The sequence below is a fragment of the Halyomorpha halys genome, unplaced genomic scaffold, assembly GCF_000696795.3.
Source record: "Halyomorpha halys isolate HHAL.00 unplaced genomic scaffold, Hhal_1.1 Scaffold2487.1, whole genome shotgun sequence".
Taxonomy (NCBI): Eukaryota; Metazoa; Arthropoda; class Insecta; order Hemiptera; family Pentatomidae; genus Halyomorpha; species Halyomorpha halys.
This window is the reverse complement of record NW_027113870.1, coordinates 23,298-47,324: the sequence shown is the minus strand read 5'-3', so window position 1 is coordinate 47,324 and position 24,027 is coordinate 23,298. Positions and strand designations below refer to the sequence as shown.

The window sequence follows — 24,027 nt, the reverse complement described above, 5'->3', positions numbered from 1 at the left end:
TAAGGCACTCTCAAGTATCATTCGGTTTGGTGAAGTAGTATTGTAGTTTTTGTGATTTTATACAACAAAAAAAAAAATTAATGATCAGGGAAGGCGAAATTTTTTATTTTTCTGTTGTTAAAAACTCTTATTTTAGGGTTTCTCGAGGTACAAAAATTGAGTATCGACTCAGTTCCTGCCAACAATACAGCAGTTTTACAAAAGAAAAAAAAAGCCGTGTACATATGAATGCATGGGGAGAGACCAGGTGTTCTCGGCTTTTTTCCAGCTTCTATTTTTTTTTTCTCCTTTGGTTAATCATCAAATTCTTTAATATTTTATAGTATTTTTCCATAGTTTATTGAGAAATGGTTATTTATTTCAATTTAACAAAATTGAAGGTCATTTAAACAAGGATAATTACTAGCTGATATTAAATTGAGTCCATTAAATAAATGATATTGATCCGGGTTGCCACCTTTCAAAACAGAGGTAGATGCAAAAATGATTTTGTTGTGCCACGCAGCTTCAATTTTGCAAACAAACTTCAGCATTACTAAATCTTGGCATTGCATGCAATCAAATGTGAAGAACACCATAATTTTTTTGGTAAATTTTCACAAAAACAGTTCTTAAATTTTGTTTTTGAATTGGAAAATTATAAAAATTGCCTATTTTCAACTAAAATAAATGATGAAAGATTGATGATTGACTGTGTGAAATAATAAAAGGAAAATGTCCCTCCAGGTGTGGTCAAAGAAAAAAATTCAGTCACAAACCTATTTAATGTGAGCCAATGTTTTGCCCCATCTTGAAGGGCGAAAAAGACACAAACCCATAAATGAGGTAAAGAAGTAAGTGTTAAGAATATTTTTAATGCATTTTAAATTTCCTTCGATTTAAAGAAGATAGTGGCCACAATCTTTAGTGCCAATCTATGTTTTCATACATTTTTAAGTGTCATAATTACGAATCAAACAATTAACTCGAAAATATTTTTGATCTCAGGTGCAATTTCAACCTCATCTAATACAAATAATGATGATTCAAGCAATAAATTAATAGCAACTTCAACAAATACTTGAATGGTTTAACCATCAGATGTACACGGGAACCAAAATGGCTTCACAGAATGATAAGAAGTATAACAATTATTATCCTACTCTTGATTGACTATCGAGACAAATATTTGAAACCCAATAATTCAGTTATGCACAAATGTTTTAAAGAAACCATTAATCCATGCGGTAAAGAAGCATTCAACAAATTTCACCTTGAGTTTTGCAATATTAACATTTAGGAAACTAGGAACAGGGTCTTATTAACGGTGTGCATTGCATTCTTCTTTTATTAGTCAATTATTAAAGTATTATTCCTTGATAGAAAAAAAAAAAATCAACAATTCTCCAAAAGTGATTCATGAAGATATTGGAAAATGAAATTCAGGATTTAACAATAATAAAATATAGTTACATTTAAAACATGTAATTTACAAATGCTCCAAATGTAACAAATTGACATATATCTATTTATCTATGTTATTTAAATATATTCTTTATATATATAATTTCAAGTATGTATAATTTTGTACATAAAAAATAAATTTAAATTAGTGTTTACATCAGAACATAAGGCAGTGCCAGAATAAGTGATAAACGAGCAAAATATATGACAATATTAAAAAATAAATATATACATTTTATTTAGATGAAAATTACAGAGAATAAACCAAATGACAAGAAAAACATGCCTTGCCAGATCAAAACATTTATTTTATTTCTTTAAATTGTTTTCATATTATGCTTGCCTAAAAAGAACAATAAGGTCATATTAATCAAATAAAAAGTTAAATATAATTGGTTATTTCTTTAAAATTTACAAAATTAAAACAATAATTTGAAAAATATGACCGTACTTTAGACAAAGGTAATACTTTAACAATTTTTTTATCGGAATATTGAAAATATTTATAACACAATCACAATATTATAATTTACCTAATTTAAAAAAAAAAAAAAACAATAAAATTAAACCAAATGCAGGTACAATTTTTAAAACAGGTGGTCATTAAAAAACATAAATAATATAAAAGCCCAGGTCACACATAACAGTCTCCACATTTATTTTATTTTTCAATATTTTAATTTATTATTCGTTCAAACAACATATTGATTTGTATGATCCATAAATGTTAAAAGTTTATAAATGCTGACACTAAAACTCAATGTAAACCGAGGAACATATTCAAGATATGGATATATCCAAAGAGCTATTATGACACTACGCCCTATTTTTAAGGATACATAATTAAGTAAACACTAAAAACAGAATGATGAATAAAAGTCGCTGGATAGAAATATAAGTTATTTACTATTTCTAAGAAAGTAAATAATACATACAAACATAACAGTTAAGGCACGGCATTAAAGATAAAGACATGAATTAAACAAATAACAATCCCTAATACTAATGAAACTCGGTGGCATATCAATGAAATCAAGCACTCCAGTATTAACACTTTAATAACCCATCCAAATTATAAAACAAATTAATTATTATTGTCAGTATTGAAAAAAAAATACAGTTGAAGCTCTATTTTATACATCAAATTTTTAATAGGAACCTGAACGATTTATTAGAAAAAACTTTTGTATATCGAACATTTTTTTTATTATTGTTATTTTATAAATTAATAAGTAATATAAAAAAAAAATTAAAAAAAGCTACTTTTCCAGAAAAAAAAACCCATAGTTTATCCATATATTTTTATGAATGAACACAAACCACATAGGTATGTAAATTATTACATCATATCCTAATTCAAATATATGTACACATTATATACATATAAAAAATCTGTCACCAGATACATGACTTGGGAAAATAAGAAAAAAATGTACGTACATATGCTTCAAATAATTTTTTTTTATGGAGGAAAAATTTTCTTAAACCCAAAACTCTCAGGGTTAAAAAATAATTATTATAATAGAATTAAACATTTTGTTTCTTAAATGCACCATGTACAAATGTGGAAGCCAGTTCTAGAAGATACAATATAAAAAATTGTACGTTATAAATAAAACAAAATATTTGTCATTAAATTTAGTAAGCAAACTGAAATAATCATCTTAAAACTTGACATAGTTGTAAAAAGATTATGTGTATAAAGAACGAAATTTTGCAAGCAAACCAAACTTGGAATTTCACTTTTGTGTTAAGTATCTTTTGAAACTGGCATCCTCATATCTAAACTCATACTAAAAAATTACAAATTTATATATATTTATTTTGTTGTTTTTTTTTCCTCCAAGGAACCTTTAACTTTAAAATATAGAGTTTCAACTGTATACAAATTAAATATATGAGTAGTAATTTATATTATTAGGTAAAGAATGTAAGAAAATGAAACAAATCAGATTATGGAATGTATTTAAAAAAAAAAATCAAAAAGTTATAAAATCATTATAACAAATGATTTTGTAACTTTTAAAATTTATCTTACAATAAAAACTTTAAAATAAATAAAACTGCATAGACTGCCATGTTTAGGGCTTGAGATTTATAATATTGAACATATGAAGCCTGTCTTAAGAGCCATCACATAACTTAATAAATTAAAATTAACGCCCCACCCACTCAAATGGTATAGCTTCACAAGCTTGTTTTTAGAAAAACATTTTATGGGGCATTTCTTAAATAACACTAATAAATAAAAGCCTAACGCTAATAAAATTGTTCTCTATACATAAACACTTTTTTTTTGTTTTCTTTTTTTTTTTTCAGAAAATTACAACTAGTTCTATTCTGTGTAAAGTCTTTATCCTGTTTCAAAAAATTATAAAATCTTTTATATATTTACCTGGTATTTAATATATATATATATTTATTTATATATATGGTTCTTTGGGGGGGAAATAAACAAGGAAATATATTTACAAGAAACATAGATACAGTTGTTTATAATGTTGGATTATCAAAATTGACTCCCCTTTCTATTAGGATGTCAGCGTAGGATGATTCTTGTTGAAGCTCCACTACCTGGAATTTCTTCAGCATGAGAAGGGAATAAAACTTCTGGGCAGCCTAAAAAAATAACAGAATAATTAGCACATTAAGGATGGGATATAATTTGAGCTGTTAATTATAAAGCTACAGATCACATTTTAAATACTACCTATAACATGGTTTTTCTATAAGTGAAAATTGAGACACTGCTGTTATTTATAAACTGTACTAGAACATTCCTTGGATTTTAAAAATTATATTTAATTAATCAGAAATATTTGGTATCTTATAATAAAATTAATATAATTATGTAATTTATTTTATTTCATAATTAAAAAAATGGCTTTAGGCTTACTGAAACTGGCTACCATAGCAGCTGTGAGTGACTGAAATTCTTTATCTCTGGTTTTTATCCATTCAAACAATGAAAAATCATATATATATTTTTTTAAAAAGTAAAGCAACTACTGATTCACTAATTCCATAAAAACATGATGTTGATTGTAATTTTTTTATTTTCTAGTCATGTTTCATCGATATTAACTTCCTTTTTTTTCCTCAATGGCAGTGCAGTTATTTATTTGTTTAATTTAGTTCTAAAATAGTAATATATGTTATCAAAAATAGATCTTGTGTATTATATTTATTTCTATATTTTAGATATAAAAGCACTGAGGAAAAAAATGATCTAGTAAAAAAAAAAAAAAAAGAGATGGGAAAAGAAAGACATTTAAAAAAAAATAAATTGTAACAAATACTTCCTTGAGTTTTATATACGACAATAGATTTTATTAATGTGACTGGGATAAAAGATAATGTTTTAAAAGGGATAAAACTTCACACATAAGTGGAATATCTGAAATGTATAGAATGGTTAAATCTTTTTTAATATTATATAGTTTTATATAAAAGAAATGTGGATCTAATGTGGCCCAAATGGTTTTCACTATAACCATTTTGATTGATATCTGCATTATTAAAAAAAAAAAAGAAAAAAAAAAAAGAACAACCACAATAAAGTGCTATGTAGTGAAGTAATAAAACATTATATTGTGATCTTGATATAACTATAAGATATTTAATGCAACAGGCTTTCGATAATTAAAACCATAGTCATAGTCTTTCAACAACCACTAAGGATGAAATAGAAAATACTACAAGAAGCCATCACTCGTTGAAATTGGGAATTGATCCCTAGTTCGATATTTAAATATTAGATATTTCTCTTGCAGGTCATAACTTAACTTATTATTACTGGTTTAATTGCAATAGAAACTGAAAATTGTGCTCCCTCATGAGAAAATAAATCTCTCAATAGACCCTTTTTAGTGGAGGTTGTTGTATAATCTAAAGTTTGTGATATTGCTTAAAATCTGCAACAGAAATATAATGCAGGAGATCTAATACATAAGTACCCCTAATTCAATGCTAAACACAACTTATGATATTAAATAAAATATTCCTTAACAAATCAAAGGTTATCATTTTATACACACATTATCTATTCTTAATAATTTAAGGTATGGCACCATGCAAAATGATGTGTAATAGTAATAGTCAGCCATTGTTTGTACTTCTGCCATTTTCATATAAATGAAAATCATAAGTTTGCTTTAACAATATTTTAAACAAGGATGCTTAGTGTGAGAGAAGTGGCTCCCACAGCCAAATCAATAAATTTTTAAGGTAGCGGTAAGCGTAAAAATGAAAAAAAAAACCTAAACATAATCATCATGGTAATAAAAACATAATATAATTAAACATTACCTGTTTCCTGTTGTTTCGAACGACAAGAGCAGAAAAGAATATATTCTGCTCATCAGCGAACTTGGTCCTCACAAGGTTGTACATGTGAGCGGCTCTCTTATTCAAGACTCGTTCTTCAAACTGCTCGAATGTCTCGTCATTCGCTTGTTCTTCAGGCTAATAAAATTAAATAATTCAATATGAGATATAAATATATTCTAAGAAATGAAGGGCTACTTCTAAAATAAATGATCCTTTAACATAAAAAGTTTATTTATGACCTAATTTATCTGTTGCTACCAATATATCAGTCCTTTATCTTTAAAGAGCCTAATTATGCACCAGAACTGAAAATATCTAAATTGGGTTAATGATAACATTTGTTTTTTTTAAACCTAAAAAGTTAGAAAATATGTCAATTATAATGTTTTTAGAGAGAGGAGCTCTTGGACTAATTAAATATTTAATGCGAAATCCAGAAGATCAAGAGCAACTGATAAAATCTAGGAAATCAAGACCCAAACACGATTATTTGCCTCACTTGATTAAAATCTGGACTATTTCAATAGCATTCAAGGATAAAGAAAGTTGATTGATAATTTGGATCCATTCCTTATAATAACAGTTCAGCTGTAAACTGTTGAAGACCCTTGGTATAAGGAGAACTCTATAAGGTCTCTACATAGCCAATCATCCTCATGATGCCTAGCTTTAGGTTGGAACAGAAGAGAAAAAAGGAATGGTTCCATAAAGAGACGCTTGAAAAGGCACCAAAAGTACAAGATGCTTGAAAAGGCAACCTTTAGTACAAATATACAATAATCATAGTTAGTACCCTATCAGGTTAGAAGACAGTTAATTTGCTAAATTTCAGTATTAACCAAAAACTAATATCAAGCTCAAAATGCTTACCGGACCGACTGAGACAGGGAAATCGTAATCATCATTCCAAGGAGTGGGCGCACCCTTCTCAGAAAGGGCACCAGGTGTCGTTGGAGGAGGAGCTCCTTCTTCATACCCCATGTTAGCCATCAAGCCTTCACCACCTTCTTCATATCCCATGTTATGGAGGGGTGTTTGGCCGGGGCGTAATGATTCTTCTAAAAGGCTCATCTGTAGATAAAACGAAAATTACTTTACTATTACCAAACATAAATAAACATTTATTTTATAAATTATCTCTTAAACACAGGCTTGAAAGAAATTAAGAAAATACCAGGAAACGTCTATAAAATAATCCAAATTAAAAAAATTGTCTTAAAATTTAATTAAGGTAAACAAAAACTAACCTGCTCTGGCGGGAGGTGAGGAAGTGATGAATCTATACTAAAAGGCGTCATGTTGGGTGCTTCATGCTGCTGGTCCAAAGGAGGTCCAACAGAAAGAGGAGGCACTGACATAGGGTCCAACCCATCCATGGCCGCCACCGACATTGGGGCGACTGAAAGAGGTGCCACTGAGAGAGGGTTGACGGAGAGAGGTGCTGTGTCCATCTCAGCGGGGGCTGGTGTTGGAGGTGCAGGGGTAGCTGGAGGAAGAGGGGTCTGGGGTGGTGGTGGTGGTGCCACCTTCCGCGCCTGCTCTTCAACTTCAGGATGCTACAAAATATAAAATAAAAATTTATAAGACGAATTCATCGAAAATGATTGATAACATTGGCTTATAAACAAAAACGCTTTATTCAGCCATGCCGCCTAATAACATTACACAGCATACCAATCAATCCATGATCGAACATATACACAATATACATATTCACATGATACAACAATAATTTTTTTCTCTCTCTTTTTCCTTTATAATTAATACTAGTCTACAAATCTAAATACTACAAATATTCAATACAATACTAACTATAAATATTTTTTTCTTTTTTTCTATCAATGTCAATTTAGAAATTTCATTAACAAATTAAAATATAGTCTTTCTTACCGGCTCTTCAATCATTTCTTGGTTCTTTCGTTTACGTCCCCTCCTTGTTGGTGGAGCAATTTCCTCAGGAACCTGATCAAGATGCATGGCATCCTTTTCACTATCTAAACCATCATCATTTGGAGCTGCACGTGAGGTCAAATGTCGCTGGTAAATCTAGAATTAAAAATTGTCAAATAACTACATAACATACATAAGAACTAAAATGATTTATGAACTACCATTTTAAATAATCAATAAACAACATAAAGTATATTTTTACAGAGGGAACCATTACAATACTAATTGCCTCAACCCAATAATTAAAAATTAAGTTTTAAAACATACAGATAGAAATGCTAAAGAATGGTGATGAAGGATTGCAAGTATATGCTGGATTTTAATTTTCAGCAAAAACGGAGGAGAGGAACACCATATTGTTATACTTGGTGTATCAAATTGCTATAGAGCATTTTCAGATATTTTTTAATTTGAATATACCAAATAAAGAAACAAAGACCATGATTAATAAATTGAACAGTCTTAGACTACTTTTTAATATTTCTGAAAGACAAGGACACCAGACATTTATCGAGCATATAAAGTCCTCCACTTTTCCAAATGTTGAAGTATAAATCACTTTTTTTCTATTTAAGAAAGTACTATAGAGGAAGAAATATTAAATAATACAGCTATTCAGTTCACAGATCAGAAACCGTAAAGCCAAACTGATACAGCCAAAATAATAAATGACATTAACCAGAAATAAAGCAACACAAATCATCATTTATAAATAATTATTATATTAGACTTGGGAGATATTTGGCCTTGAAGGACCATATAAACAATTCTCACTGTGAAGCTTACAGGGTAAGGTCACCAGTTTTACACCTGATCTATGAGTTGTCTCTGGTAGATTGACGAGCCGCACAAGCCCGGGGGAAGGGGAATGAGGGTGAGAACGAACCGAGGTCTGGTGGATCATCCATATCAAGTATTCACCCATCCAAGTGCTTACCACCTCAACGTCGCTTAACTTGGCTATCTATTGCAAGCATCATAGCCCACATGGCTACCCTGACCCCAAATATATGATGTTAATGATATCAAATTCAGTTTGTTTACTTTTTTGTTTATAACTTAATGAGTTTTCAAGAAACTTTTCACTGCTAGGGGCCCCAATATTCTGTCCAAGTCTTAATCCACTTCTACTATACATGAGTCCTATCATTCCTTAAGTAAGAACTTGAATTGATTTAATAAATAAAAGCAAGGAAGGACTGATCAGTGGATTACAGGAATTTTATGCACCTGGATGTGGTCAGACCTAAGGGAGCTAAATCTTAGGGCCACATGGTGGTAACAATCGAAGATGTAGAGAGAGGCCTTATTAGAGATGAGTCTCATTGCCTACAGTTACACAAACACTTAAGGTGTAATAGCCTTTAAGATCGCTAATAGTTGGAGTGCATTCTTCCTTATACAGACCAGAGCACCTTCTTACTCTTGGTTCTAGAAAAGGGAAGTTCTTTGATTAGTCACTCTGTTAAACAGTTTAAGGGAGAGGCGTAATAAGTACTTATTATAACCAAGTAATTGTTATAACATTGATGTGAAATAATAATTAATATAATATAGTTAAATATCAGTAAATCTGAGAAATGCAGATTAATAGATTACATTATAAACATATGAATACATAACCTTATTAGTCCATAACTTCTGATTTGACAAACAAATATTTCAGAATAAGATTTATCATACTTACTTTGAATAAACATCTTGCAGAAATGTTTCTGCCAGGTAGTGCAAAGAGTTTTTCAACGCCTCCAGTTTCCTTCCAGTGCATCAGCCTCTTAGTTGGGGGTGCGAGATCAAGAGAAGTAACGATATCACTAGTGTCGCTCAGCTGAGCCTTCATCTCTTCACCAGAGATGTTTTTAACCTCGTCAACAATCAGTTTCCTTTTCCTCTTAGTTTTTGTGGAACCTAAATTGAATGGTATTAAGATTAAAATATGGACATTCTATTGACTATATCTAATCTAAGCCTAGAATTTAAAAATATTCATTTACCATTTATTAAATCATAGATTTGTTGTAAGAAAAATAATGCAAGCCTTAATTTTACTTACAATCAAAGAGAACAAAAGACTGAATTTATATAATTTTGTTTTTATTCCTATCAAACCTTAATTTCCTTTTGAACAAATATATTTTAAACCTAAAGTTATTGTAACTTGAATTTGAGATCTCAAAGACACAAATTCAAGGTGGGACTACAAAAACTATAAAGATCAGTTATAAATTAATCTTAGGCCTTAGAGAACCTGAATACTAATGAATTTAGGAAAAGTTTTAATGTACACTGTTGAGCATTAGCATTAGTTCCTGCCATGGTCAATTAGCTCTTGAACAATAGGAAGATTGCAGTTAATGTTCCTCATTAACAATCATAATTCAAAAGCAATTGATAACTTGATCAATTGAAAAAATTCAGAGTAACTATTCAAAATAGGTTAATTAACAGTTACAAGTAATTCAGTGAAAAGCTATGGAAAGATAAAATTAAGTTTAAGATTAAGCCAAAACTTAACAGGTCATTTGGATAAAATTACTTATTAAAAAAATTAAAATTGAACAGGTATATTTTCATGACTTAAACCATTTTACTCTTTGTTTGCGAACTAAATTATGGCATGAAAAATTAAAAACAAAAGTAATAACAAAGAGTAATTTCTATAGCACTAAAATATAAATCCGCAGATGGGTAATAGAATCACTATCACTTGATGGAAAAATGAAAGGTTGGACATTTTTCACACTAGTTTCAGTTTTAATTTCTTAATAGCCATAAATTGTTTAAAATGAGAAAACCAACACACTCTTAAATGAAATTATTATAGAAAAAGCAAATGAAAAGTCAAAATATTTTCATACACACTTTCCTTTCATCTTACCAGTAAATAGTGACAAATATTATCAGTTTGTTTTCATTTGAACCATGAAAATGTATTCATTCGTTCACAAAATCTGAGAGGAAAATTGTAACACTTATTATTTTTCTAGCCTACCCCTAAGTAGAGAAAAAAAAATTGCTTGTACCACAAAAACATATTAAGTAATTTAGTTTCCTTAACCTGTGTAATTTAATAAATAGGTTTGACTTACTTAATAGTTAAAAAAAAAATACAGTTTTCAAAAAATGGTAATAAAATGTTTAAAACCAATCATAGCAAAACAGAAGTAATGACAAACCTCTGAGAGCAGAAGCATCCACTGGTCCCAAGGCAAACGACTCTTCCTCATTGTGGAGAAGAACTGTCTGTTCTGATGTGGGAGGTGGAGGTAACACAGGTTCGATCTCAGGCACTGGTGGTGGTGCCATCTCCACGGGCGGTGGTGCAGGAGTAGCAGGGCGTGATCCACCATCAGAACTATATCAATTAAGAACATTTTGAGTTCCTACACTTCTGTATACATTTAAAATATATCATCCATGGTAAACACAATAGGTTGTAAGTAAAATCCATTAAACGTTACAACTGGAAGAAACAAAAATCATTCCAACTTACCCCTATATTTTGTCTGAATTCATTAATGAACATACTATGAACTAAAACCAATAAACCAAAAGATGCGACATATAAGGCATGAAGAAGAATACCAGTACTCCTTCTATGACTTATTCTTACTTTTTCATGTTAGTAGGTCTTTCGTGTTTGCAGGCATGAGAGTAGTAGCTATTTGCCCAGTTTTTCATGAAAATATTTGTAGTACGTTTGTATGTATTCAGTGACAGTTGGAACTTTTATGCCAGTATTTAAAGGCTTGTTATTAGAGTACAATGGTTATTTAGTGATAAATCATAGTGTTTTAGATTGGAAATATTGTAGTCGTTTGATGTGAGTCCGTTCAGTGATTCCATAAATGTGTGTGTGTGCTTAAATTTTGTCTTGTGTTTAATTTGGAGTTTCGTTTGAGTAGTAAGCGCAATAGATTTTGTTTCAAGTTTAGTGAATGGCGTTTTTTCTTAATATGGGATCTGCATCATGTCATTTTCCTATGAAACATTAGTTTGAGGTACTGTACTGTCCCCCATTCCTGCGGGATGGATGAGTTATTAATATTAAGCTGTATGGGAGGACAAGTAAAAGTGATGTATAGGGACTTCAGTCAAATCTTCCATAGTTGGCACCAGTTATGTAACTTTTGTAAAAAAACAAAAAATGAATTTTTTTTTTATATAAAACCTATTTTATCATGATGATATATTAAGTAATGCATATAATATTTACACATAATGGTAAAAAACAATATAATGACATTACCAATTTTCTTAAATATACACTATTCCACAATATTCTTTTAAAAATATAAAAAGAGCAACAACTAATTCAGTTGTTCCTTTCATGGGGAATATTACACCCAATTTATTACTTTTTGAAAACAAAAAACAAACTGGAGATGTAATGTTATTTATTTTTATCTTGGCTGAACTAAGAACTGGCTGTTTACCTTGGGGCTGCAGGACTAGGGGCAGCAAACCTGTCATCGTCATCATCATCTGACTGAGGTTCAGGTATGGGAACAGGTTGTTCTGAAGCAGTTGATGGTTGGTCCTCGGTAGGAACTTGCATTGGTGCATCATCAAACAGCCCTCCTTCAAACAAGCCACCACCTGCAATAGTTGGGTTGAAAAAAAAAATTAAAATTTTATTATTTCAAAACAATCCACTGTAATAAAAGTTATTAGATATTTAAAACTAATCAAATTATAATACTCTCTAATTCAACCTGCTGACATAAATTTTCAATTAACATGAAAAAATATAATATATTTGTGTGCTTAACCAAGGGAAAAAAATATCACAATAATAAATTTTATTTTATAATACATTTTATCTCTAAACATTTATTTTATTTATTTATAGTTTTAATTAATTACTTAAATTAGAAAAATACAATCTAACAGATTAATTAATTAATTAGTTAATTGATAATTAATGAGCATATAATTTTCATTCTCAAGGGAAAACAAATCTAACAAATTTTCTTAATTTTTTTTAAATACCAGATGAAGGAGTTAACAAATACTCCACAGTAACTGATCATCAATTTTGAAGGTTGGTAGTGTGATTCTTGAGGATAGAAAAAACAAACATTTTTATAAGCTATAAGGGTTTTTTTTTCCTGCAAATTTCATAATTGCAATAAATTGTAATTACACCTAAAAATAAAAACCTGAGTGAATTAATAAAAAATTAGTTGCTACCTGGCAGGGAAAGTTATGAGGAAAGCTTCTATATCGGAAAAAAGGACTGCTTGAGGAAGGAACATGATAGCAGGGATATTTATTTGGATAAATGGTATACAATCTGAAAATAAAATAAAATATTAATATAATAAACAAAATGATCAGTGGAAAGTTACTTTAAAATTTTAAAAATTAAAATATATAGGTCATCATACATATAGTACCCCGAACAAGAATCAAAGAATAGAAAGTATTTCACTCAAATACTCACACTGTCTGAGTATTGGGTACTTTACATCATACATGAGGAGCACACACTGTACTTAGCTATCACCTCGTGATTACTTTTTATTTTCTCCATTTACTCAGAATTATTGCACTTTAAGTATTTAAAAAATAATAGAATATATCATCATAAAAGTAAAATTCATAATCTATAGATACTAAATACTGGTTTCATACATCAGTTTTAAGCCATCAATCAACTGTCGCAAGTACCGCCATGGTGTAAATAGTATAATTAAACAAGTTGCAGTCAAAGTCATTAGGACAGTACTCTCACACTAGGACTGGCGTGATAGATTATAGTACATATGATATCAGTGAAGCAACTTTTATATTAAAGTCACTCCATATCAACTGTGGCAATAGGCAGAAAAAATTGTTCGTATACAGTAAGCTTTAATTATTTCTGAACTTGAAATTGATTCCTGTCAAAGTTTTTAACCTTGTTGACATAATGGTGTAGGGTAGTAATTCGAAGAAATGTGAAAAGAAACTAGATAGATATTAGAGTGATTATCTAATTATAAAGACTACAATTCTTAATATTAAAGTAATTAGACCAATGGCAGCAGAATGGACCTTATTAGAAGAATTTTCCGATGATTTTGGCCGAATACTTTTTGTAATCACATAATAACCACGATTACTTTTTTTACTTGACTAACATATGTTTGACAGTGTATATGGTCTGAATACTGAAAGTAACCTCTATATAGGTAATCTTCAAATACCCAACAGCTTCATAAAAATTTTTTTTTGAAAAAGAAAATGTCGTAAAAAAGACAGAAATAGTGAGATGACCCCTGTACTTGGCTTTTTTAAAAAAAATTAAAATACAAAAAAGGGAAGGAAAGTAATTTAAATATAATATTACAATTAGTTTAATTTTACTAAAACATTCACTAATAAATGTTCATTACTCCCCATCAAAATATAAGAAACTAACTTGCAATGTAATGTTCTTCTACAGAATTTCTCTGATTTTATGAGGATAAATCCAAGGAAAAACAGCACATGAATATGATTAACCTATATGTAAATATTTGATATCAACAAAACTTGGAGGAAAATAGTTTAAGGAGCACCAAGGTAATGATTATTTATTTTGGGAAATTAACAAATGTTCCCGATACGAATTTAACCGGATTAAGAATTATGTGGAACTGGTACTGATACTGCTACTGGTAATGATGGGGGGAACAAGTCCAGCAACTGAGCCTATTGGTCCTTTTTGCTAGACCCAAGACAGACCAATGGAATGACTCTTTTATATAACTTTTACTCCTCTATATCGAACCTTTTTGACTTTCTAATGAAATTTAAAAGGGACATCTAATCTACAGAGGAAGCCTTATTTTCTACAATTTTATCACAGCTTAGAAGCCTATGTAATGTAGGTCAGTTTCCGGGGCCTGTCCACTTAAGCGGCAGGATTTCACTACTCCACAAATCTTAAGATGTCTTTTAAGTCTGCAATGACCTGTAAAAACTCCTATTAGCAATCAGAGTTGATTTCTGTTTTAGAAGTAGAGGATTTAGTTATTAGTATCTTGGTCTGGCCCTATACATTCCCTCCACTCCTTGCCTGCTATCTTCCATGTTCAGTCAAGGACTTCTTTTTGCTGATGCCTTTTAGAAATGGCTAGGAATGGTTCTGGTTTTATAGAAGGATGTTCGCCCGTGCTTCTAGTGAGCTGGTTAGCTTTCTCATTACTGGTGTTTCCTTTATGTCCAGGGACCCACACTAACTTAAGCTTCTTTGTTCTCGCTAATGAATCTAGAGCTTGTTTGCACTCTCTCACCAATGCAGAGGTGATTTTAGGTGACTCAAGGGCAGACAGGCTATCTGAAAAGATGGTGATACCTGTCCTTTCACAGCTGATGACTTCAAGCCATGTAGTTGCCAACAAAATGGCAAATACTTCTGCCTTAAAAACAGTCAAGTACTTGCCAAGTGGGAAGCTTAGTTCTATGCCTAAATCTTCAGAAGAATTATAAGACTTTCTCTCATGCAATATAAGCATACATGTTATACATAATCAATACTTAGGATACACAATTGACAAATGGAAATCTACAGTATAAACCAAACTAGTGTTTTGCTAATCAAAAACAGTTTAAAAAAGCAATACAGAAACTTGGAACTGTAATGTTATATGAAATATATCTCACCCATTAGATCATGAGCTAAATTGCCACCAAAACCGTCATCCCTTATAGGAGCATCAATATCAAGGGGTGGTCTTTCAAGTTGGGCACTCGATGTTGAAGGCTGAGGTTCCTTTTCCTTTTCTGGTGGATCAAGTCCATCTCCACCGAACAATAAGTTAGCCTGAGAAAATTAAATAAATATACATACAAAATAATATTTCTAAAAATAAAAATTACGAAAATTATAACACAATAATTTATTATTTGAATTAATTATTTATTATGTTAGTAACGAACAAATAATTTTATTTTATGAAGTTTTAAGAAAGTAATTGCAAAACACTTTATATTTCTTCTTCATCTCCATTAATTGACATAAGAAACATAATCCCCCATTTTAAAACAAAATGGTAGATAGTAAGTAATGAGGAGTTCCGAGGATAACCAACAGGTAACTTAGATGTCATTTCCCGATTAAAAATTGGCCTGATAGTTTCAGAAAAAAAGTACATAAGGCATACAGATAGATTATTTCTAAATGGACTAATGGATTGATTCTATGTATTTTGTAAATCAAAACTTCAAATTTTGAAGAGGGAGTAATTTTTATCTCCACAAACTACTAAGGCTTAGTATTAAAATAATTAACCAATATGAGACAAGCAATAATTTTACTCATCTAATCTTAAAGGTCAAAATAAATACAAAGGAAAATGGTGATATTAAGAAAAATAAACTTCAACCCTTATACCTCTCTTCTTACCTCAGATCTCTCCAATTTTGTTAAGAATTGAGCTACCTTACCTTCCAGGGTTAGTTTTTAAACGATGTTCAGGTCTGGCAATAAGCAATCCTCTAGCCCCCGACCTCTTTAACATTGTTCCCAATGATCTTAATCTTCTGGATTCCGTAATCCCCCTTTTCTATAATGACATCATCTTTATCAAAAGACATGTTAACGGCCTCCTCTTAGTTCTAAATCCTGGTAAAATTACCATCCTTGTTTTACGTTTTACAATAGAATCTGAAATCAACAATTCTCTTCCATTTCTTGACCACCTCATCATTAGAAACCTTAACACCATATCCATGAACTGGTACACAAAACCAACTTACTCTGGCAGACTTTAACCATCACTCTCATCCTTACCATATAAACTCGATGTACCAAAAAACTTTATTCATTGATGTTTTTCTCTCTCTGATTCCCTTTTCCATGATAACAACTAACTCCGTACAAAATGGATCCTTTTAAGCAATAACTTCCTTGCCAAAATGATTGACAAACTTATTTACAATTACAAAAATCGTATCCTCTCTTCACTAAATTCTCCACAACCACTCACCAACCCCATTACAGATCACTTATTCATAACCTTACATCTCCTCTTTCCGAAATCACCTGTAAATAATTGTGTTTCTCCATCCCTAACCTCTGACTTACTTTCAAATCCCATAATAAACTTTTTAATATCTATTCTCATGTTAAAGATCATATTCCTCTAGAAAATCCTCCTTTAAGACTGTATCACTTAACACAAATATCCAGTCTCTTACTGTAACTTTACTGCTACCTAACTCTCTGAGAATTCCTTATCAATTAAGTACTAATTTTATTGGGACAATACATCTATTACAGCCACCGCCCATAATCATGATGAATGATTCCTCTTCACAAGTATTTATATAAAATTATAACATTTTCCTGTTAACCACAGTATTGACAAACACAACCTATCCTAACCCTATTCCCAAATAGTCAATTTTTAACCATCCACAATTTTATTTATTAATTTTTTTTTTTTGACAACTTCTTGTACTGTATTTCTGACCTTTAGCTTTTCTACATTCATTTCGCCTTTCATAATATTCTACTGTCACTTAACATCTATGAGTCATTAATCATTTTCTCATCTTTAAAATCATTTATTAAGTCAACTATACCTTCTCTTTAAATCTATAATTTTCTGATCATTTATTTCTCATTAGTTATTATGTTATTTACTATATGAACCTTTAGTTATTTTTTTTTTTTTACCTTATTTATTTTATCTAAACAGTCTTTCATATTTAGTTATATGTGTCGTCAACTATTTTTGCTTGGTTTAATCATATTTTTTGTAGAGTATGACTTGTATGCCCACACTCTACCGACTGATCACATCCCCACTCATTCTTGACCGGCAGCTCCACCCGAGTCATTAAGTTCGATTTCAAATTTTTCTTCCTTCTTCCTATGCCCACACAACTCTTCTCTCTTTATTCCTTCCTTATTCACTTATCCGAACTTAGTATATTTATTTTAGCTTATTACTTTGTACTCCTATATATTACAGTGCATCTTTTACCCATTGTATCATATATATCAATTTCTTTCACATATTTCATTATATTAATTTTAATTTTTTCCCTATTTATATATTTTTAATCATTACTTACATATTTTATTATTTAATTTCAATTACTAATTATTTAAATTTTCTCCTGCACCTTTTTCATCAGGTTAATTTCTTTATTCACCTGAGCATTGTCTGATTTTTAATAACTTTCTTTATCATTTGTTTTGTATAATTCTTACCTCTACATTATAAAATATTTATTTATCAATTGCCAATGTTGCGACACACTGCAGGTCTTCATCAAGGCTGTTGTAAGTGGTGGAGGTGTACACAAAAAAAAATTGAATTTTATTAACTGAATAGAAAATTCAAATTTTCTTGTTTAATAGTGTACACCTCCACCAATCACAGCGGTCCTGATGGAACATCTGCAGTGTGAGTCAAAATGTTGAACATTAATAAATAGCTAATCTATTTTTGTTTTTTCTTGAACACAGCACAGACTGTCTCCCTCTAATTGTTAATAGCTTTTTAATCAATCAATACTCAACACGGCTTTCATTTTATTTTTAATATTTCTTTAATTTACAGTACTATAACTCATCTTTATTAACAAAATATTTATTAGTTTTTACTGTTTGGAATGATAAGTTACTATAATAGAATATCTCCTTGAAATTGAAGGTAAGAAGTAAAATATGGAATAAAATATGCTTTCAAAGAAAAATACAAAACGTAATAACCAACATAATGACTAGCAACTTAGTAAATATAGAATCAAAGCATTAATAGAAAATAGAGCTCAAGTAAAGAATGATGGTCAAAGAGTAGTATCTTCTTCTAAAACAGAAAGGAGGCTAATTCTACTATCTAAAGTCTTGTCTACAGAACTGCAATAAAGGTTCCAAGCAGATGTAGTAAACATAAGAAGATTTATTCTGTAAATATTTAAATTATCATCAGGCATAGGATTGAAATTATTTAAAAGGCCTTTATCATAATCTCTGATGTTAAGTCAACTGCTAATCTTGAATTTTCCTAAAACTTGGCTGCTAATTTTTGGGTCACGCCTGTTTTTATTTCATCCAGTTTCTTTAATAACTTAGATATGACCAAACAAAAACAATGGAACTAATTAATTTGAGGAAAGTTGAAGACGCTGAGAATCTTGTCTAACAAAAACAAATGCTTATCAGAACACAATTTCTGGAGCAATAATGACCATTCTAAATCTGTTTTTATTTTTCCCCTTTTTTTACGACTAGTGTGAATGAAACCTTAGAAGCTAAATTGCCAAAGAATTTACCAAGAAAATACTGTCAGAAATAAAGGAATTGTTTAAGATATAATTTAACCAATAAAATTAGTTTATAGTTTTAAGATTGTTCCACCTACTATTAATCTAAGGCAGTATTAACAATAACCTGTTTAGACAATAGAAAAGCATATAAATTTCTTTTATAAATGGAATCATCAGAAAATGTTTTAAAAAAAATAAAAATTAATATATATACCTGATCAAGAGAGTCCAATCTAGAAGCATGTCGGAGAATATCTGCATGACCGTCAGAACCAAACCCCATATCGCCAAACCCCTCCTCTTGTTCAACAAGTGAAGTCATGTTTCCATAGTCTTCACGCATAGTAATCTCTTCAGCTCTTGACTGATTAAGACTAAATTGGGCTTCGATGTCAACATCACTACAAAAATAACTTTTATGCTTTTTGAAATAAACTCTTCAAAAAAGGGGGAAAAAAATCAAAACAATAGTTAACAAAAAATGAGTAAACTGTCAACAATGCTATATTATATTATTTATCAAGAATATGCTCGCTACATAAGTTCCTAAAAATGTGAATTAAAATTAATAAAAATAGATGTGGTAATTCTAATATAGTTATCATTTATTATATTCAAACGCTAAGTTAAGCAGAATATAAATTTTATTTATATAGAAAAAATTAGACTATTGTCTAATAAGTTATTTAAAATGTCTAACAAATATTGTTAATTATACAATTTTAATGTCACTTAAAAAAAAAACTTATTATTTGTTTTTATTTTAGTGTAATCTATTTAAAATGTTTTATTAAAAAAAAATTTTATATTATAACACTGATGAAATATGAGTAATGGAATTCTTGCCAGCCAAAGGACTCCTGTTTAGTAAACAGAAACACATTCAGAAGAAAGGATATGACAAAGTTATGTGAAGTAATCACAATAAAAATAGAATAAATATGGAAGCAGGTACTTGATTTGAAGGCTCAACATTACTTTTACTAACTAAAGTACACTTCCTTTATTCTTGATATCAAGAATTAAATATATCTGCAATAGTTATTGACTAAAATCATTCTATGAGGTAGAAAGTTATTGGCTGGGAATTGGAAAACAAAATAGAAGTGTAAAACAATCAGTAATTGTTCACTTTTATAACTTGTGGAAGAGTTTGAAATAGTTTTACATTATCAACTCATCATTTACTTTGCCTATTTTAGGTTTGTTATAGTCGTGCTACTTAGAATGGTATACATTAACACAGTAATTTACAAAGTATTACCCATAAGCTTTAAAAAATCTTTGAATCTCTTCCAGAGATCAGAAACTTATGGTGTATTAATATTTATATTTAATATTCAGTTTCAGAAATAAAAATAACAATTTTTTTTATCTTAAAACAATTACACTGTCATTACATCTTTTGATCCTTTTCTTCAAATTTAGTCAAACGTCAGCATAAATTTGAATCATGAAATGGGTATTGATACTAGTTTTATAGAACATGATGGGGGTTAATTGTAGGAATTTGCACATTTTGAGGATTTTTGGCACAATAATTTTGTTCCAGATTTAAATTAACTAAAAATATGAAATTTTAAATAAGGTTATGTAATTTTTGAAAATCAAAAAATTCTGAAATTAGGAAATGTCAAAACTAATATCTAAAGGAGTTAAATACTAGATTTTATTTTCTTACATAATTGATCTATACAGCATGATGCTTAATTCTCCTAAAGATTATGGTAGTTTTAAGAAGTTAAGAAATATCTTTTCGAGTCTTCATAATAGGAAAAAAAAAGTGTCATATAATACAACAAGCTTCCATTTAGCCCTTTAATTACAGAAAACATTTTTGGATATTAATCAAATCAGATTAATTTCTTCTGTATTTTAGCACAAATGTGACAAGTATTTTGCAAGTTTAAATAATTCAAACAAGGTAAATAAGTTTATAGGATAATGGTCAAGAATGGTATAAAAATAGCAGATGAACTATTTACTAGTGACCATTTTTGCCCACTCGGCAGGGCTTCAACAGAGCTGAGTCCAGAAAGATGAATCACTCAAGAACCAAGGTCTAACCTTGGTTCTTGAACGATTCTTCTTTCTGTACACGGAAAGCTTATTAGATAAGCTTTCCGTGTACAAATTAATATTATAAATTATATGATAAAGCGGATTTCTGTTGGATTTGAATATCTCATACAGAATTTTACATATCGCTACTATGCTTGAAGTTTCTCTTCAATTTTGTGCTTTAAGGTATTCTATGGATGGTACAGTAGGCTAGAGTTAATCCGTAACAACTCTAATCGCTCTAGGAAAGTTTGGAGGATGATTTCAGTAAAGAAAGTAACAGTCTACAGTACTATCTTTAGAATAGATCCAATTCTGAATAAAATATATTTTTTAGCATGGGGTTTGAACATTATAATTTTTTTAATTTCAAGTTTTCCTACTGCAACTAAAACAGGTTTCTACTTATACAGATAATACGAATTACATTGAGTTCATCTATGTTTAAAAAACGACCAATCGACCTAAGACATGTAAGAATCAAAGAGTTCGGAGGACTAATGTGGCTATTGACAATGGCAAGTAAACATTAATCCCATAACAGAAAAAAAGATAAAACCCTAATTGATGGTTGTTAAACGTCCATTTGTGAAAAAGTATGAAATAAAAAAAACTGAACTTTATGTCAATCAATTCAGGAAATAAATAAAAAAACCAAGAGAGGCAGAGGTTCAACTCAAGAAGCCAGATTCAAGACATCAGGTCAGTAATCAGAATTAGATTGTAATAAATATTGATGTATTTTAATAACATTAAATAATTTTAAAGGGGGCTGATTATCAAATATAGCCATATGTACTCTTATTTCACCACTAAAAATGTTAATACTTATTGCGAATACATAACGATTGGTTTTGTAATAAATAAAATAAATTTATAGCTCATTATAAAATATAAATGCTGTTTCAAACAAAATGAAGAACCTTTGTTAGGTCATTTACATTGAACTTAAAAGTAAAAAAAAAATTTACTAAAAGTAAAATAAAATTTTCAACAGATAAAATGCAATGGAGATTACTGGGAATAATACGGACAGAAAGTAGACAACTATTTTATAAGATTACAGTAAAGGTTGGCCGACTATAGTAAAGGTCATGTATACATATACAGTAACGATATATGATACTATAACCATAATTAGAAAAATATAAAAATCACTATTAAGATAATAGCACAGGATTACAGAGTATATTGGTTTCCATTACGATAGCACGTAGTAACATTGTTGATAGTTTTCCTCACACTTAAGCAATTGTAAATACTTACTTCAATTCAGGCATAGCAGTATCAAAATCATGGAAAACTTCAGGAAGTGTGATGGCATTAATGGCAGCTTCTCTATTATCTTCTGGTAAATCAACCATTCCAGGTCGAAATGCCATTTTAATTTTAACAAAAGCTTCATTACAATCAGCCAGTAGATACTTCGCTTTACGGGAATAAATCCGAACAACACCCAAAAGTAAATGTCCTGATGTTCGGAGAGCCATCTTAACCTAAAATTCATGATTTATTAGATATTATTGTTTTCATGTCACCAACTAATCTTAATGTTAACATTCATTAATGTTATAGTATTTAATTACCTTAGGTTGAAGGATGCCATCAACAGATTTTTCAATGTTTGTTTCAAAAACATGGGCTTTGGTCAACTTTTTATCCCAATGGGCTGCAAGCCAAATTCGAGCCAGAGGCCCTTTTTTGGCTAGTACAAAATGTGCATAAAACATGTTGGAAAATCTGCTTTACAATCTAAACAAATGGAATCATCACAGGAATCACTAACCTTTGAAATTGAAAACTCGAAAATAATTAAATCAGAATATTTAACATTTATTTTTAAACAAAATAATATTATCTAAAACAAAACTGCTTGTTACAATGAATATAATGAGGTTGTTGTGAAAGTTTTTTTCTTTAAAAGAATCCAAGTATAACCTCAAAAGTAATAAGTAGGGTCAGCACAAAATAAGTTAAGAGAAACTAATAATGAGTAAATGAAACTAAATATAATAATTTAATCCACACTAGAAGTTAAGAAAACTATATTGTTAGGTTTCGCGCCCATTTTAGGAATACCCCAATAAAGTTTAATGTCAGAATTTAGAACACTACAAACGGTTAAAAAACTGCACATAAATATCAAAAGAAACCAATTACCTAGGCTCAACACAATGTAACAAGCACACCTTAATATAACACACAATTAAAAACGAATGCAACGTAACACAAATTCATTATCAAAAACGTAAATAGAACACGACTTCTCACTAACAACAACAGACGTATCAAACATGGCGTCTAACGAACGCTCCCTTCCCTCGTCATCAAATTCTAATACCAACCTAAACAATTCAAAACGCATCTCTGCCGTCTTTCTTAATTTAAAACCTATTAAAATCGTACTTTTTTTCCTCTCTATAATGTCGAAACATTCTTATAGCAATATTTAATAAATAATATTAATAAAATCGTTTACATTACAATAATTTTGAAGAAAATAATTCGACAGATTCACTCCTAAAAGTTGTGCGTATTTAGGTGGTTATAATTTATTGTGATTATTTATGTGCCCAGGTTTTGAATTCTCAAAAACTCTACCAATATAAAATTATTTAAAAGCTGTTGATATTAGCCTTAAATTAAGGCTTCCATTAACAACAATCTCATCTTATCAAAATACTTCACATGAGGACCTGTTGAGGTATTGTTTATCAACATAATTCACAAGATTTATGGGGAGCTAAAATAATAATACAAACAATAAGGCCAAAATAATCACTTTAACTAGATATATTAAACGTTGTTAACATTATAATATCTTTAGATTTTCGATACAAATTATAACATCTTAATTGTAACTCTTATGGGAAAATAAAATAAAAAGCACCGTCATTTAGATTCTGTTGCGGAATCAAAATTTGTCCTTAGGGGAGGCGCAGCAAAAAAAAAAAAAAAAGTTAACTTTAAATTCCTAAAGCCAATAAACAAACA

At 29.8% G+C, this 24,027-nt stretch overlaps 1 protein-coding gene across 2 annotated transcripts; it reads right to left on the bottom strand.

Moving 5' to 3' along the window:
* Nucleotides 1-1,448: 1,448 nt before the first annotated feature.
* Nucleotides 1,449-23,341, bottom strand: vtd (RAD21 cohesin complex component verthandi). 2 transcript variants are annotated; one of them, XM_014437386.2, is made up of 13 exons: nt 23,194-23,341; nt 22,620-22,785; nt 22,300-22,529; nt 19,187-19,385; nt 15,355-15,514; nt 12,159-12,321; nt 10,899-11,077; nt 9,410-9,630; nt 7,663-7,818; nt 7,020-7,328; nt 6,643-6,843; nt 5,752-5,907; nt 1,449-4,062 (listed from the first exon to the last, which is right to left on the bottom strand). In XM_014437386.2, the coding sequence occupies exons 2-13, from the start codon at nt 22,761-22,763 to the stop codon at nt 3,937-3,939; spliced, it is 2,244 nt and encodes a 747-aa protein (XP_014292872.1). In that variant the 5' UTR covers nt 22,764-22,785; nt 23,194-23,341; the 3' UTR covers nt 1,449-3,936. The 2 variants fall into 2 exon arrangements, with proteins under 2 accessions (XP_014292872.1, XP_014292873.1); XM_014437387.2 differs by having other exon boundaries at nt 19,187-19,373.
* Between the last annotated feature and the right edge of the window lie 686 nt (nt 23,342-24,027).

What these genes read in the sequence shown, in the direction of transcription:
- vtd (XM_014437386.2), bottom strand. Translation starts at nt 22,763, where the DNA reads ATGTTTTATGCACATTTTGTACTAGCCAAAAAAGGGCCTCTGGCTCGA. An exon ending in ATGGCATCCTTCAACCTAAG is followed by an intron (nt 22,530 to 22,619) that starts GTAATTAAATAC and finishes CATGAATTTTAG; the next exon opens with GTTAAGATGGCTCTCCGAAC. An exon ending in CTCACCTCCCGCCAGAGCAG is followed by an intron (nt 6,844 to 7,019) that starts GTTAGTTTTTGT and finishes TTTTATCTACAG; the next exon opens with ATGAGCCTTTTAGAAGAATC.